Genomic DNA, 17,632 nt, shown 5'->3' with positions numbered 1-17,632 from the left:
GTTCAATGCAGGATTAAAACCAACTGTAGCTAGCTTTCTGGTCATGCGCATCTAACAGGACACTTCGAGTGACCCTCCTTCAAGAGGGCCGTACTTCTTCATTACACAAAGGAATAACCTCAACCAACAGTCTAAAGACTGTTGACATCTAGTGGAAGCAGTAGGAACTGCAAGATGGTCCCTTAGAAATCTGGTTTCCCAATGAAAACTAACTGAAAAGAGAGTGACCTCAAAAAATAATAATCTGAATGGTTTGTCCTCGGGGTTTCACCTGCTAAATAAGTTCTGTTATACTCACAGACATGATTCAAACAGTTTTAGAAACTTCAGTGTTTTCTATCCAAATCTACTAATAATATGCATATCTTATCTTCTGGGGATGAGTAGCTGGCAGTTTAATTTGGGCATGCTTTTCATCCAAAATTCCAAATGCTGCCCCCTACCCAAGAGAAGTTAACTGATGTTAAGTTTAAAACCAAACTTTTGGAAACTGCCACACTAATCATATTAAATTGCTTTGCACAGACCAAACTACGTTAACATTAAGGCAACGTTAACCAGATTTCAGACAGTACAAATACTGCACTTGGCAAAGCTACATTTCATTGACTAAGAACCAAGACAACAACATAAACCATAGATGAGAAAACAAATTACTTTAGGAAACAGTAAGTTAGCTATGTTGAACCGACTACAGAAAATGGTTGAACCCCAAACGCACATGTAAACAGAACCAGATTGACAGCGTCGCTGTTTCAAACACGTGTTGAATACATTCCGTTTCCGGCCTAAACTCCCTCTCCTGCCATCGACATTCATAATCTAAATGTGTGCTGACTGATCAACACTGTGTTAAATAACTTTTCAGTCTATTCACAGAAAATCTGAAATCTCCATTCACAAGTAAAACGTAGTCAGGGGGTTCCACACACTGCACCAGATTAAAACATCAGAATCATCGCTTGCGTACATGACTTGCTGTGTGCCAGCCTGGTCTCAAACTAGACTAAACTTAGTAAATGTAAATCCGGGATACTGAAATTAGTATATGTGGTTCCCCAAACTGAGGCGCACCACATTGTTTTTCTTTTTGGAGTGGGGTGGAGACTCAGTCCAGCTTTCAACTTCCTCTTTAAAGTTCTAATAGTAGAATGCACATGGTGCAATTTCTAAATTGAGTAATGAGTCATCAGTTTCCCTTGTCATGTCAATCATTGCATATTAAAGAGAGCTATTTGTCAGAAAGACCCAGATAAAAATAAATATGACATGGACAAGTTTATGTTTGAGTCACTCATGTCACATGAATACACATTAGCAGGTGGCAAAATGTATAGACTTGCAAGAAAATGAGCTTTAACAGCAACAGTTTCTCTGCACCCCATGACAAATGTGTAGAACTGCAGGAAATAAGCTTTAAACCTGCAAAATGTTCTTTCTGCCAACAAGAGGGGTGTGAACAATTTATTCATGAACAGTGCTTGTGCGGGGAGCGTGGCATGTTCCCCAATGCTGGAAGGAGGGCCTGAGCGAATTTTTTTTGGAACCCCTGACTTAAAAAGGAGAATATTCCTATTCTCTTAAGTATACTGAACAAAAATATAAATGCATCATGCAACAATTTCAAAGATTTTGCTGAGTTACTGTTCATAAGGAAATCAGTCAATTTAAATAAATTCATTAGGTCCAAATCTATGGATTTCACATGACTGTCCAGCCAGCTACATTGTATAATTGCATAGTAAATATCAAAGCAAACTTTGTCACAAGAGCCAAATACAACAGGGGTAGACCTCACCGTGAAACACTTACAAGCCCTTAACCAACAATGCAGTTCCAGAAAGAGTTAAAATATTTACCAAATAAACAAAAAGTAAAATCCAAAATATTGAGGCTATATACAGGGGGCACCAGTACCAAGTCAATGTGCGGGGGTACAGGTTAGTCGAGGATATTTGTACATGTTGGTAGGGGTAAAGTGACCATGCATAGATAAACAGCAAGTAGCTGTGGGGGGGGGGGGGGTCAAGGTAAATCGTCCAGATGGCCGTTTTATTAATTGTTCAGCAGTCTTATAGCTTGGGGATAGAAGCTGTTAAGGAGCATTTTGTTTTATATACTCAAAGGACCACTATTAGCTTGTTTTAACCACTCCTATATAAATGATAGATTATCAGACACGCAACAAGAAGGTGTGATATCATTATTACTGAAACAGGACCCAAGTGGTATATATAAAGATCCAGTCCATTTAAAAAAATTGGAGACCTCTTACACTTCAGTGTTGTGATGCAAAAATCCTAGCAAAATGCTTGGCGCATAGAATAAAAAAAGTTTTGTCAGATATTATTCATCCTAATCAGACAGGTTTTTTACATGGACGATACATTGGAGATAATATAAGGCAAGTACTGGAAACAATAGAACACTATGAAATATCGGGGACACCAGGCCTGGTTTTCATAGCTGATTTTGAAAAGGCTTTTGATAAAGTACGACTGGAGTTTATATATAAATGCCTAGAATATTTCAATTTTGGGGAATCTCTTATAAAATGGGTAAAAATTATGTATAGTAACCCTAGGTGTAAAATAGTAAATAATGGCTACATCTCAGAAAGTTTTAAACTATCTAGAGGAGTAAAACAAGGTTGTCCACTATCGGCATATCTATTTATTATTGCCATTGAAATGTTAGCTGTTAAAATTAGATCAAACATTAATATTAAGGGATTAGAAATCCAGGGCCTAAAAACTAAGGTGTCATTGTACGCTGATGATTCATGTTTTCTTTTAAAACCACAACTAGAATCTCTCCACGGCCTCTTAGAGGATCTAGATACATTTGCTATCCTCTCTGGATTAAAACCAAATTATGATAAATGTACCATATTACGTATTGGATCACTAAAAAATACACATTTTATATTGCCATGTAGTTTACCAATTAAATGGTCTGACGGTGATGTGGACATACTCGGTATACAAATCCCAAAAGAAAGAAATGATCTCACTCCAATAAATTTTTATAGAAAGTTAGCAAAAATAGATAAGATCTTGCTACCATGGAAAGGAAAATACCTGTCTATTTGTGGGAAAATCACCCTGATTAACTCTTTAATCATATCACAGTTTACCTATTTGCTTATGGTTTTGCCTACACCTAGTGACCTGCTTTTTAAATTATATGAACAAAAAATATTCAATTTTATTTGGAACGGCAAGCCAGATAAAATTAAAAGGGCCTATTTATATAACGAATATGAATTCGGAGGGCAGAAATTATTAAATATTAAAGCATTAGACCTCTCACTAAAGGCATCAGTCATACAAAAATTATACTTAAATCCAAACTGGTTCTCTAGTAGATTGGTACGAATGTCTCATCCTATGTTCAAGAAGGGCCTTTTTCCCTTTATTCAGATTACACCTGCTCACTTTCGGTTGCTTGAAAAGGAAATAATCTCCAAAATATCTTTATTTTTTAAACAAGCCTTAGAAAGTTGGTTGCAATTTCAGTTTAATCCACCTGAAAGGACGGAACAAATAGTACAACAAATCTTGTGGTTAAATTCAAATATAGTAATTGATAAAAAAACTGTATTTATCGAAGAAATGTTTAAAAAAGGTATAATGTTTGTGAATGATATCATAAATAGTACTGGTGGAGTAATGTCACACATGCAGCTAACACAGACATATGGAAATGTCTGCTCTACCCAAAATTACAACCAATTAATTGCAGCATTACCACAAAAATGGAAGAGGCAGGTGGAAGGGGATAAAAGTAAGGAACTTGTATGTCGGCCTTATATTAAAGAACATAAATGGTTAAAGAAAAGTGTGATAAATAAAAACATATACCAATTTCATTTAAGGACCAAAAAACTTACAGCTGCGCCATATAAATTGCAAAATAGTTGGGAAGAGATTTTCGATGTACCCATTCCATGGCACATGGTTTATGAATTGATACGCAAAACAACGCCGGATTCAAAACTTCGAATTTTTCAATTTAAATTATTGTACAAAATTCTTGCAACTAATAGAATGTTATATATATGGGGGATACAATCTTCTCAGCTCTGTAGATTCTGCTGTGAGGAGGCAGAGTCATTAGACCATTTATTTTGGTATTGTCCGCATGTAGCTCGTTTTTGGTCACAGGTCCAGGAATGGTTGAAGAATTGCAACATTTGCGTAGAACTAACGCTACAGATAGCAATACTGGGGGATTTGAAAAGCCATAGTCAATCAATCAATAATATAATAATTATTTTAGCAAAAATGTTTATTTTTAATTTACAATCCGTGGAAGCTATGAGAATAGGAAGATTCAAATCTTTTGTGAAGCATCACAGCACAGCTGAAAAATATATGGCAAATAAAAATCCGAAATGGATGATGTTGGAAGATAGATGGGAAAGGTTGAGTGGAGCTGAAGGGTGGGACTAATAACAAGATAAACAATGTAGGGCATACGGGATCTGTGAAATGTGTATAGGTGCGGAGCTATTGTGAAATAGCACAGTTACAAGTGGAAATCAAACTGGATGGACAACAGAAATAGAGGAAGGACTAAGAACAAACAAGAGAGAACTATTATAAAGTAGACTGTGTCTGTAAATGTGTATAAGATGTATAAATTGAAGGTAAAAACAGAAATGTTTATCAGTTTACTCCAATTGGGGGATCGGTGGTAGGGTTTGCAGGGAATAATAATAAAGGTATACTCTTTAAAAAAAAGTATGTATGTCTATGTAGGTATGTGTATGTATATATGTGTATATGTATGCATACGTGAATGGATATATATATTTACCCAAAAAAATATGGGGGATTGGAAATGATGCAGACAATTACATTGGAAACAACATTCTTTCCGCAATATTAAGCTGATCCACCCCCCAAAAAAAAATAAAAGGAGCATTTTGTTCCTAGACTTGGAGCTTCGGTACCGCTTGCCGCGCGCTAGCAGAGAGAACAATCTATGACTAGGGTGACTGGAGTCTGACAATTTTTGGGCCTTCCTCTGACACTGCCTAGTATATAGGTCCTGGATGGCAGCCAGCTTGGCCCCAGTGATGTACTGGGCCGTACGCACTACCCTATGTAGCACCTTATGGTTGGATGCCGAGCAGTTGCCATACTAGATGGTGATGGAACCGGTGAGGATGCTCTCGATGGTGCAACTGTTGAAATTTTTGAGGATCTGGGGACCCATGCCAAATATTTTCAGTCACCTGAGTGGGAAAAGACATTGTCGTGCCCTCTTCACGATTGTCTTGGTGTGTTTGGACCATGATAGTTCGTTGGTGATGTGGACACCAAGGAACTTCAAACTCTAGACCCGCTCCACTACAGCCAAGTCTATGTTAATGGGGGCCTGTTCGGCCCACCTTTTCCTCTAGTCCACGATCAGCTCCTTTGTCTTGATCACATTGAGGGAGAGGTTGTTGTCCTGGCACCACACTACCAGGTCTCTGACCTCCTCCCTACAGGCTGTCTCATCGCTGTCGGTAATCAGGCCTACCACTTGTGTCGTCAGCAAACTTAATGGTGAGTTGTGTTTGACCACGCAGTCGTGGGTGAACAAGGAGCACAGGAGGGGACTAAGCAAGTACCCGAGGGGCCCCAGTGTTGAGGAACAGCGTGAGACGTGTTGTTGCCTACCCTCACAACCTGGGGGCGGACGTCAGAAAGTCCAGGATCCAGTTGCAGAGGGAGGTGTTTAGTCCCAGGGTCCTTAGCTTAGTGATGAGCTTTGTGGGCACCATGGTGTTGAACGCTGAGCTGGAGTCAATGAACAGCATTCTCACATAGGTGTTCCTTTTGTCCAGGTGGGAAAGGGCAGTGTGGAATGCAAGAGATTGCATGTGCATCTGTGGGGTGGAATGCGAATTGGATTGGGTCTAGGGTATCCAGGATGATGCTGTTGATGTCAGCCATGACCAGCCTTTCAAAGCACTTCATTGCTACCGACGTGAGTGCTATGGGGCGGTAATCATTTAGGCAGGTTAACATAGCTTCCTTGGGCACAGGGACTATGGTGGTCTGCTTGAAACATGTAGGTATTACAGACTCCGTCAGGGAGAGGTTGAAAATGTCAGTGAAGACACTTGCCAGTTCGTCCTCGCATGCTTTGAGTACACGTCCTGGTAATCCATGTGGCCCAGCGGCTTTGTAAATGTTGACCTGTTTAAAGGTCTTGCTCACATCAGCTACCGAGAGCGTTATCGCACAGTCGTCTGGAACAACTGGTGCTCTCATGCATGCTTCAGTGTTGCTCGCCTCGAAGCAAGCATAAAAAGGCATTTACCTCATCTGGTAGGCTTGCATCACAGAGCAGCTCGCAGCTGGGTTTCTCTTTGTAGTCCGTAATAGTTTAAGGCCTGCCACATCCGACGAGTGACAAAGCATATTTGCTTCAGTCTTTGTTTCCTTGCTCTTGCCAGTTTGCTTTGAGCAATGATCAGTAGGATTATGAGCTGGGATCTTATCAAAGTTACACAAGGAGAGCATGTGTTATGCTGTATAATAAATTGCGTGGTTCGAGCCCTGAATGATGATTGGCTGAAAGCCGTCGTATATCAGACCATATGCACCATGGGCATGACAAAACATTTATTTTTACTCTTCTAATCACATAGGTAACCTTTTTTTGAAGTGATAATGCTCCCCTTTGTGTCCAGGTACACTGTGTAGTGTCAAAGCCCTTAGCTGTGGAATTTTGTCCATATACTGTACCACACCCCCTCGGGCCTTATTGCTTAATTATAATGTTGTATAATAATGTTGCATAATAACCTTCTGGTGAAAAACCATGGACAGTAAAAACAAACTGTTTTTAGAGAGAATAGGCACTGGTCTGAAGCCGAAAAAGGAAATTCACGTCAGCACTACAATGCCGATTCCACCCATGCTCTACCAAGGTTTTCCAGCACACATCTTTGACCTACTACAGTAATAACTATGTTGGTATTGTACTTCAAACTATGTGTAGGCAGGTTGCTGCAGATTCAAACAGCTTAATTCATACTCTCCAGAGGTAAAATGGACTTGTGTCCTGCATTTAAAATGTGTACACACAGGAAAGTATTTAGACTCTGACTTTATCCACTTTGTTACGTTACAGCCTTACAGTTGAAGTCGGAAGTTGACAAACACCTTAGCCAAATACGTTAAATTCAGTTTCACAATTCCTGACATTTAATCATAGTAAAAATTCCCTGTCTTAGGATCACCACTTTATTTTAAGAATGTGAAATGTCAGAATAATAGCAGAGAGAAAGATATCAGCTTTTATTTCTTTCATCACATTCCCAGTGGGCCAAAAGTTTACATACACTCAATTAGTATTTGGTAGCATTGCCTTTAAGCCATTTTGCCACAACTTTGGAAGTTTGCTTGGGGTCATTGTCCATTTGGAAGACCCATTTGCGACCAAGTTTTAACTTCCTGACTGATGTCTTGAGATATAGCTTCAATATATCCACGTAATTTTCCTGCCTCATAACGCCTATTTTGCGAAGTGCACCAGTCTTTCCTGCAGCAAAGCACCCCCACAAGATGATGCTGCCACCCCCATGCTTCACGGTTGGGATGGTGTTCTTCGGCTTGCAAGCCTACCCCCTTTTTCCTCCAAACGATGCTCATTATGGCCAAACAGTTCTATATTTGTTTCATCAGACCAGAGGACATTTCTCCAAAAAGCACGATCTTTGTCCCCATGTGCAGTTGCAAACCATAGTCTGGATTTTTTAAATGGTGGTTTTGGAACAGCCTTTCAGGTTATGTCGATATAGGACTCGTTTTACTGTGGATATAGATACTTTTTACCTGTTTCCTCCAGCATCTTCACAAGGTCCTTTGCTGTTGTTCTAGGATTGATTTGCACTTTTCGCACAAAGGTATGTTCATCTCTAGGAGACAGAACGCATCTCCTTCCTGAGCGGTATGACAGCTGCATGGTCCCATGGAGTTTATACTTGCGTACTACTGTTTGTAAAGATTAATGTGGTACCTTCAGGCATTTGTAAAAAAAAAAATAATAAATAAATAAATAACAAAATAATCTGAGGTCTTGGCTGGTTTCTTTTGATTTTCCCATGATGTCAAGCAAAGAGGCACTGAGTTTGAAGGTATGCCTTGAAATACATCCACAGGTACACCTCGAATTGACTCAAATTATGTCAATTAGCCTATCAGAAGCTTCTAAAGCCATGACAACATTTTCTGGAATTTTCCAAGCTGTATAAAGGCACAGTCAACTTAGCGTATGTAAACTTCTGACCCACTGGAATTGTGATACAGTGAATTATAAGTGAAATAATCTGTCTGTAAACAATTGTTGGAAAAATTACTTGTGTCATGCACAAGTAGATGTCCTAACCGACTTCCCAAAACTATAGTTTGTTAACGGCTGAAATCCCGTTAACAGGATCAATTTGACAACAGCCAGTGAAAGTGCAGGGCGTCAAATTCAAACAGAAATCTCATAATTAAAATTCTTCAAACATACAAGTATTATACACCATTTTAAAGAAACGTGTTAATCCCACCAGTGTCCGATTTCAAAAAGGCTTTTCGACGAAAGCATACCATGCGATTATGTTAGGTCAGTGCCTAGTCACATAAAAACACAGCCATTTTTCCAGCCAAAGAGAGGAGTCACAAAAAGATAAAATTATTCACTAACCTTTGATGATCTTCATCAGATGACACTCATAGGACTTCATGTTAAACAACACATGTTTGTTTTGTTCGATAAAGTCCATCATTTGTCCAAATACCTCCTTTTTGTTTGCGCGGTTAGTTCACAAATCCAAATTCAAGAGGCGCAGGCACTTAGTCTAAAAAGTTATTACAGTTCGTAGAAACATGTCAAACGATGTATAGAATCAATCTTTAGGATGTTTTTAACATAAATCTTCAATAATATTCCAAACGGACAATTCCTTTGTCTTTAGAAAAGAAAAGGAACAGAGCTTACTCTCACGGGCGCATGCCTGACTTAGGTGTCTGGCAGAATGCCATGAGCTGACTCAAACAGCTCTTATTCGCTCCCCCTTCACAGGAGAAGCCTGAAACAAGGTTCTTAAGACTGTTGACATCTAGTGGAAGCCTTAGGAAGTGCAACCGGACCAAATTTTACACTGTATATTGGACAGGCAAAGACTTGAAAACCTACAAACCTCAGATTGTCCACTTCCTGGTTGGATTTTTTCTCAGGTTTTTGCCTGCCACATGAGTTCTGTCATACTCACAGACATCATTCAAACAGTTTTAGAAACTTCAGAGTGATTTCTATCCAAATCTACTAATAATATGCATATCTTAGCTTCTGGGCCTGAGTAGCAGGCAGTTGACTCTGGGCACCTTATTCATCCAAGCTACTCAATACTGCCCCCCAGCCATAAGAAGTTAAGAAAGTTGTGGAGTGGTTGAAAAACGAGTTTTAATGACTCCAAACTAAGTGTAGGTAAACTTCCGACTTCAACTTTATTCTAAAATGGATTAAATAAATCTAACACACAATATCCCATTACGACAAAGCAAAAACAGATTAAGAAATTGTTGCACATTTTTTAAGAAAAAACAGAAACACCTTATCTACATAAGTATTCAGACCCTTTGCTATGAGACTTGAAATTGAGCTCAGGTGCATCCTGTTTCCATTGATCATCCTTGAGATGTTTCTACAACTTGATTGGAGTCCACTTGTGGCAAATTCAATTGATTGGACATGATTTGGAAAGCCACACACACCTGTCTATATAAGGTCCCACAGTTTTCAGAGCAAAAACCAATCCATGAGGTCAAAGGAATTGTCTGTAGAGATCAGAGACATAATTGTGTTGAAGCACAGATCTGTGGAAGGGTACCAAAACAATGTCTGCAGCATTGAAGGTCCCCAAGAACACTGTGGCCTCCATCATTAAATGGAAGTTTGGAACCGCAACCACTCTTCCTAGAGCTGGCCGCCTGGCCAAACTGCGCAATCGGGGGAGAAGGGCCTTGGTCAGGGAGGTGACCAAGAACCCGATAGTCACTCTGCCAGAGTTCTTGAGTTCCTCTGTGGAGATGGGAGAACCTTCCAGAAGGACAACCATCTCTGCTGCACTCTACCAAATCAAGCCTTTATGGTAGAGTGGTTAGAAGGAGGCCACTCCTCAGTAAAAGGCACGATAGCCAGCCTGGAGTTTGCCAAAAGGCAAAAATGCTTCAACAAAGTACTGAGTAAAGGGTCTGAAAACATATGTAAATGTGATCTGTTTATTTTTAAGTAATGAGCAAAAATGTGGACATTAGACCAGTGGAAATCTGTTTTTTAGTCTGATGAGTTCTAATTTGAGATTTTTAGTTTTAGTCTTTGAGAGACGCAGAGTAGGTGGACGGATGATCTCTGCATGTGTGGTTCCCACCGTGAAGCATGGAGGAGGTGGTGTGATGGTTCTTTGCTGGAGTCACCGTCTGATTTATTTAAAATTCAATGCACATTTAACCAGCATGGCTACCACAGCATTCTGCAGCGATACGCCATGCCATCTGGTTTGCGCTTAGTGGGACTATCATTTGTTTCTCAACAGGAAAAGCAAGCCAACAAGTGTTTAGCATATGTGGGAACAGACTGTTGGAAAAGCATTTCAGGTGAAGCTGGTTTAGAGAAGGCCAAGAGTTTGCAAAGCTGTCATCAAGGCAAACCATAACTACTATGAAGAATCTCAAATTTTAAATATATTTTGATTTGTTTAATACTTTTTTGGTTACTACATTATTCCATACGTGTTATTTCATAGTTGTTATGTCTTCACTATTATTCTACAATGTAGAAAATAGTCAAAAGAAAAATCCTTGAATGATTAGGTGTAAACTTTTGACTAGTACTGTATATACAGTATATTTGGCTGTATGTATTTTTAGATATAGGCCTATTGTAAATGTGTATTATTGTTGCGTCGCCATCTTTATTGCACAAAGAAACAGAAGCGCAAACAACTTTAAGCTGCATATTATTTTAACAGAGGCAATGAACTGTCTATTGATTAGCACGGCATTTGAAAAAACAGGAATGCAGACAGGCTCTGAGCTAGTCTGTACAACACACCACCTGCTGTTAGGTTGGGTACCTACTGATCAAAATATGATTGTTATTATGATTTTTTTTTAACTCAATGACATGTTTTGCTAAGATAAAGGTTTAAGGAAATACAGGCATGCACCACATTACTACAACAAAACAGGTCAATCAAGCCTGATGGTCTTGTAAGTATAAAAGCAAACGCTTGCATTCATTGATTATTTTAAAACGCATTAAAATGGTAGCGTAATGGAATGTCTTACTGTGGTTTGTGAAGAATCCAATACTCTACCTTGTATGCGGTACAAATGACATTATTGTGGAAGCACCTCCTCTAAGAGTATGAATTAGGCTGTTTGAGAAGGTTTGAACCCTAAGAAACCTGCCTACACATAGTTTGAAGCACAATACCAACACAGCTACTGTAGTAGGTCAAAGCTGTGTGGTGGAAAATCTTGGTAGAGCATGGGTGGAATAAGCATTGTGAAGCTCGTGTGAATTCCCTTTATTTTTCGGCTTCAGACCAATGCATATTCTCACTTTAAAAAAAAAAAGTTTTTAAATGATAGAATTCGTAGTTCGTTGTCTGATTAGCTACCAGCTATGAAACAAAATGACAAACTTTGAAAACAGCTAATGCAGCATTTATTTAGCTATAAATGTGCTCCTACTTAACTTCTATTTTTATTCACAAATGCGAGTGAAATGCTTGCATTGTGGAGCCCTGACAACCCACCAATGTGGCTGGTGAAATCTCAATCAAAAAAAAAATAATCTTATTTTCTGGTGCTACTAAATTTTATGTGCTGCTCCTAACCTTTAAGTTGGGAACACTAGCGCTACTAATGAGTATTTTGTAATTTAGAGCCCTGAATTCAATATTTACCTTCAGTGGGCACGTGGTTGGTTTTGAAGGGGTGGGAGATGGGTGCCAAGGGAGCCTCTGGGGCACAGGGGGCAGGGAGAGGGTCTGAGGAGGGAGGGGCCGAGACAGCAGGAGGAGATGGAGTCCTGTACTTGACCACCCCCTCACATGCTGCTTCACACTCATCTAGAGAGAAAGAGGGTGAATGTGCATTCTACGAAAGCAGAAAGTTCTTCTGTTAGTTGTTTACTATAGCCAGGGAAAGTGTCTCACCTCCGTCAGTGTAGTTATCCTTATAGTTGTCCTTGCCTTCCTGACCATTGTCCTTGCCTTCCTGACCGTTCTCCTCATCTTCCTCTAGAGCTTCAAACTCCAGATCCTCTTCAGTGATGGTGCCCTTGGAGCCTTTCTGCTCGGACAAGCATAAGGCTCAGAATAGACATAAGTAACATGCAAACACACACACGTAGACAAACAGACAGAAATAATGCCTGCCAGCCAACACACACACCTTGATGCACATGAAGGCCCCCGAGGAGTCAAAGGTGCCCATCTCTCCATCCTCTTCATCAGTGCACCACTCAGGAAGGCCGTCCCTGTTGTCCTCCCTGCGGGGGCCCTCGCTGTCACGGAAGTCAAACTCAAACTTCCTCCGGCCGCCATGATCACGCCAGCCTGCAGACCGAGGACCCCCATCTGTGTGTGTGATTTTGATTTGAGATGGAGTGTCCATCAGACATGGAAAACATGCAAAGTATACACAACATTAGTCTTAAGTAGAGGGTGTGTGAGTGGTTAGGTGTGTGTCAGTGTGTACCATCACGGCGGGTTCCTGCAACTCTCCAGGCTGGCTGCTCTCCCCCTCCTCCTCCTCCTGCCGCTGCTGCCTCTTCCTCTTCCTCTCGGAGGGTACGCCAGTTATCGCTGTCGGCACGCCAGGAGTCCTTCCTGCCAAGAGGCCCCGCCTCCTCAAACCCTGGACGCACTACCTCAGCACGCCTGATTGGCTTCTCAAACCTGGGCCTCTCAGCCCTGACAGAAGGAAAGACGATAAACAACCATCAATATGATCGAATGATAACCATCTGGGGGCGAGGGCAGCATAGTATAGGACAGTGAGCCTACCGGTCATCCCAGCTTTGGCTGCGGAGCATTTCTCGGCAACGACCGAAGCCCACCTCTCCATCATCAGGACCGCCAGGAGCTCTTTGGTAGAATGCACCTTCACCTCTTCCTCTCCCTGCCCAAACAAACATAAGACATTCCTTCAGGGGCCTACTCAGCCGGTTAATACATTTCCATATGTATAGTTGCACCGTCCTGATCACTCCAGGTGGTGACTAACTGCACCGCTACCTCTAATGCCTCCTCCACGACCCTTGGCCACACCTGCAGGGGCAGCCCCGCCTCCCTTTCCCATCAACCTCAGCACAGCCACACTGTTCACAGACATGGAGAAGTTTCTCTGCAGGACAGAAGGAAGGAAAGTGACGTTGACACCTAAAGACATTTTGTCAACATACACTGAAACAGGATCAGTACATCGTGGGTGAAAGTAGCAACTAAGATCTGAGAGTTAATCCTTGTCAAATACTTCTCAGGGATCAGAGCAGCAAACCTCTAACTCACTAACCACTCCTATATCTCCTGCAGTCTCACCTGCTCCTCCTCAGTTAGAGGCTCCAGGGCCAAAGGCTGCACAGGCTCATCCTGCAGGATAGCAGCAAACTCCTTATCCTGCGTGATATCCTCTGGGGGCTGGGAACAGTTTGGTTTACTTCAAACCCATTAGTCATAACCGGCCAGACACCTTTAACACAAACAGCTGTATTGGAATCCTCATTAGAGTGAATCACTCATTACATAAGCTCACCTTGTCATCTTTGATATAAAGTGCTAGCATCTCCTCACGACCATAGCGGTAATCGGCCAGCTTGGACTTTGGCAATGCTGGAGAGGGAGGGGGGGACGTCACACTCCGCCCTCTAGATAGTGCACGGAGCCTGGGGAGAAGAAATCACCCTCAGCACAATCCATGCATGCATAAATAACACTTCAAATGCAATCATTATTACTGACATAATAGTACTGGGCCATGTGTAAGACCATATCCATCTATTATCTTCACCTCAAGTTTAAGTTGGATATGCATCGCCCATTATCTTCCCCTAGACAACTAAGGGCAACAAGCAGGAGCAGAATAAAAACAGTACACAATACAACGCCAATGATTATCTTTTAGTACAATTTTGAGATGAATTATTGGCAATGTAGCAAGAATTTATGTTTGCGGGTGCTCTTATTGAATGATTGGAGTAGGGATAAGGAGAGGGCCAACTAAGTGTAAAAACCTGCTGATTGAGGCATTTTGAAGGACAACTTGCGACATTACATTATTTTAAGCTAGCTATATACAAGTTGAAGAATCATCAATAAACAAAATGTGGTTCTCTTTTCTTTACATTCTAAAACTGAAAGGACCAAGGTCATGCAGACATGCACTCACTCTGAAAACAAGCCTATGGGGAAAGAGAAAATGGAGAAGGATAGAATGCAGTGTGCTGAGAATGGGCCAATGTGGAAACAGAATGGGGCACTGAGGGAGGAAGGAGAAAAGTGAAGGACATGGGGAGTAAGTGGGGACCCCTAACATAGTGAAGATATTCTTAAATTTACTGACATATAAGATTGTTTCAATTATAAACAAGAGTTGGTTATGGGCTAGGAATGTAAGCAGGGAGGAAAGAAGAATGAATGAGTTAGAGAACGAAGAGATGCGTCACCATTCTGGGCCGAAGTTAAGTGTTTCAGCAGTCATACTCCTCTCTTCAACTGGAGCTCAAGGCTTCTGTTGGCACAACAAGGACAACAGTCAAATCATGTCATGGTGCCACATAATCAACCAATCAAATGTCCTCTTTGGGAAGTAATGAAATACTATCTCCTACCACACAGCTCAAACACCCATCAAACACTTGTACCCAATAACATACATCCACATATAGGACACAACAATATGCCAGGGAAACGTTACAGAGTGAGTGGAGCTCTAACCTTGTCCAGAGGATTGAACCAGTTCGGTCCAGATACGAGGGGGTTAAAGGCTATTTGGTTCTTCTGTGTGCAGTGGTTTAGAGTGGGTGTACTTGGGCCAAACAAATCTGTTACACTGAGCAAATAGCTGCAAGGCTCTGGGAAAGGGGTTAGGTGAGGTGACGGAATGACCAAATGTGACAGCAAGCTCACCAATCAACAAATGAAAACAATAACAAAATGTTTACGGACAAATAGCACCAGTAATTACAACATGGGAGTTGATCATAATAAATGACCATGAAGCAAAATTGTGAAGAACAGGAGATCAAGGGGAGCGATATGTGTATCTTCTTCACATGCATTTATTATTCTCTCCACTTCTGTCTTCTTACTCCTGCTTGAGTATTTCCATCGGGTCTATTGTTCCTCTTTTCCTCTAAACACCTGGGGAAACGAGACATTCAATTTAGTTTTCACATGCAAATAATATTTACCACATCCACAGAAAGTTAAAGACCTTTTAAAGTTGTTATAACTGACAAGTGTTTCACTTTAGTTGTGCATTGAAAGTTCGTATATTTCGCCTATCTAAGCTGAAGGCCAGCTTAATTTCCGAGCTCTGTTCATAGCTAAACTATTCACAGCCGACTAAAGTAGCAACTAGTTAACTGTGCCAACTGAACAATAACGTTATCAATAACATAACGTCATAGCCAACTGGTTTCGATACAATACATAAACACATGTTACAATTAAGTTAAAATAGAAATTAGCCAAGTTAAAATGTACTCAATGTAACTGTGGTGTTTTCGATTAACCACAAATGGCAAACAATTCGTAGTTAGTAACTTAGCGGCTGAAGTCAGCTTGGAACATTGAGTTAGCTATTTGTACATTCGAACGAATCACTTCAGACAAATAATGGGTGCGTGTTCATGAAGAAAACTTGAGTTTCATTTGAAGTTGCGCAAGAACATTTACCTAATTGAACCAGTTTGCTAAAATGAACTACCGTATTTGCAGCCAGCCAACTAACCTAGCTGAACAACGGAGGTAAATAGCTAACGTTAGATGAGTAACCATGAAAATCAGTGAGCAGCCCTCTACCCGCCCCGACTCGCAACGCGCAGGATACATCTCAACTTTAGGCTGCTGCTTTGGCCTGCACTTCTGCTAGCTAAACGTAGCTAACATGGTTGCACAGTGCGCGGATGTTACTAGCTTGCTAATTAACGAGCTAGCTAGCTAACTATCTTGACACAATCCATGAGAAATTAGCATTATATTAATCTTAAGCAGTGCAATTTATTATATTGCAGTATAACACGTTTGCCTAAATAATTGTGCCAATTTTTACACTTACCTTTTGTTGAAAGCTGGTCGCACTAGCTAGCCAGCTAAGTAGCCAGCTAGCCAGCTACAACTTAGCTAGCTGGTACCTGCAAATTTTGCGAAATTGGAATGTAACGTTAGTTAACGTTAGTTAAATCCTGTTTTTAACAACATATGCGTGTATTTCGCAATGACCTGTATATCTCCAGGTTTCTTCCTTGCAACTATATGTTGAATATTTGCTTGAACCACGTTTAATTATAATTTCATCTGACCAACGTTCGCTGCGAATATTTTCATAACTCGCTTTCTCGTCTTGTTTGTGTTTTAGAAAAATGGCCGTTCTCCTTGCATTATTTGACAGCTGTTTTTTTTTTTTTTTTTACCTCTATCGAGAATTCAGGCGAACTAGTTGTTGGTGCTTTACCGCCACCTCTCTGACTGGAGAGGGACAAACACGCCCCCCCCTCTCTCTTTCACTCTCTCTTTGACACCTTATTATGTTGGGCCTGTATGCATTCCTATACAAAGGATAGCCTTGTCTATCTATGGACAGATAGACTCTGTATGCTCTCGTTGGCTGGCCCTCGCTTCATATTCGCCGCCAAACCCACTGGCTCCAGGTCATCTATAAGTATTTTCTAGGTAAAGCCCCACCTTATCTCAGCTCACTGGTCACCATAGCAGCACCCACCCAGTAGCACACGCTCCAGCAGGTATATTTCACTGGTCACCCCCAAAGCCAATTCCTATTTGGCCGCCTTTCCTTCCAGTTCTCTGCTGCCAATGACTGGAACAAATTGCAAAAATCACTGAAGCTGGAGACTTACATCTTCCTCACTAACTTTAAGTATCAGCTGTCAGAGCAGCTCATAGATCATTGCACCTGTACATAGCCCATCTGTAAATAGCTCATCCAACTACCTTATCCCCATATTGTAATTTTTTTTTTTTGCTCCTTTGCACCCACAGTATCTCTACTTGCACATTCATCTTCTGCACATCTATCACTCCAGTGTTTAATTGCTAAATTGTAATTACTTCGCCACTACGGCCTATTTATTGCCTTACCTCCCTAATCTTACCTCATTTGCACACACTGTATATAGATTTTTTCTATTGTAAATGAGAACTTGTTCTCAACTGGCCTACCTGGTTAAATAAAGGTGAAATAAAATTTAAAAAATAAACACAGAGAGAGACTTTCAATTTCAGAGACAAGTATACTGACAGCTTCCACTGCATCGCTTCTTGAGCACTTTTCTCCGTGGTTTCTTGCGTCACTGAGCGAGCTCAGCCGCTGCCCTGAGTGCTAGTTGT

General features: G+C 40.9%; 1 protein-coding gene across 4 annotated transcripts in view; it reads right to left on the bottom strand.

The window, feature by feature from the left end:
- LOC139552460 (GRB10-interacting GYF protein 1-like) overlaps positions 1 to 16,662 on the bottom strand; it is a 43,813-nt gene extending 27,151 nt beyond the window's left edge. For 2 of the 4 annotated variants that reach the window (XM_071364220.1, XM_071364221.1), the window contains exons 1-12: positions 16,344 to 16,662; positions 14,999 to 15,424; positions 14,728 to 14,792; positions 14,073 to 14,120; positions 13,818 to 13,947; positions 13,604 to 13,702; positions 13,301 to 13,409; positions 13,070 to 13,184; positions 12,762 to 12,976; positions 12,456 to 12,640; positions 12,218 to 12,353; positions 11,966 to 12,130 (exon numbers count right to left, since the gene is read on the bottom strand). In XM_071364220.1, the coding sequence (XP_071220321.1) occupies positions 11,966 to 12,130; positions 12,218 to 12,353; positions 12,456 to 12,640; positions 12,762 to 12,976; positions 13,070 to 13,184; positions 13,301 to 13,409; positions 13,604 to 13,702; positions 13,818 to 13,947; positions 14,073 to 14,120; positions 14,728 to 14,762 (1,237 nt within the window). In that variant the 5' untranslated portion in view covers positions 14,763 to 14,792; positions 14,999 to 15,424; positions 16,344 to 16,662. The remainder of the gene's footprint in view (positions 1 to 11,965; positions 12,131 to 12,217; positions 12,354 to 12,455; positions 12,641 to 12,761; positions 12,977 to 13,069; positions 13,185 to 13,300; positions 13,410 to 13,603; positions 13,703 to 13,817; positions 13,948 to 14,072; positions 14,121 to 14,727; positions 14,793 to 14,998; positions 15,425 to 16,343) is intronic. The other 2 variants (XM_071364222.1, XM_071364223.1) reach the window with 1 other exon arrangement.
- Between the last annotated feature and the right edge of the window lie 970 nt (positions 16,663 to 17,632).

The sequence above is a fragment of the Salvelinus alpinus genome, chromosome 24 (genome assembly GCF_045679555.1).
Source record: "Salvelinus alpinus chromosome 24, SLU_Salpinus.1, whole genome shotgun sequence".
NCBI lineage: Eukaryota > Metazoa > Chordata > Actinopteri > Salmoniformes > Salmonidae > Salvelinus > Salvelinus alpinus.
The sequence above is the reverse complement of the archived record's forward strand: the minus strand, read 5'-3'. Positions and strand labels throughout refer to the sequence as shown.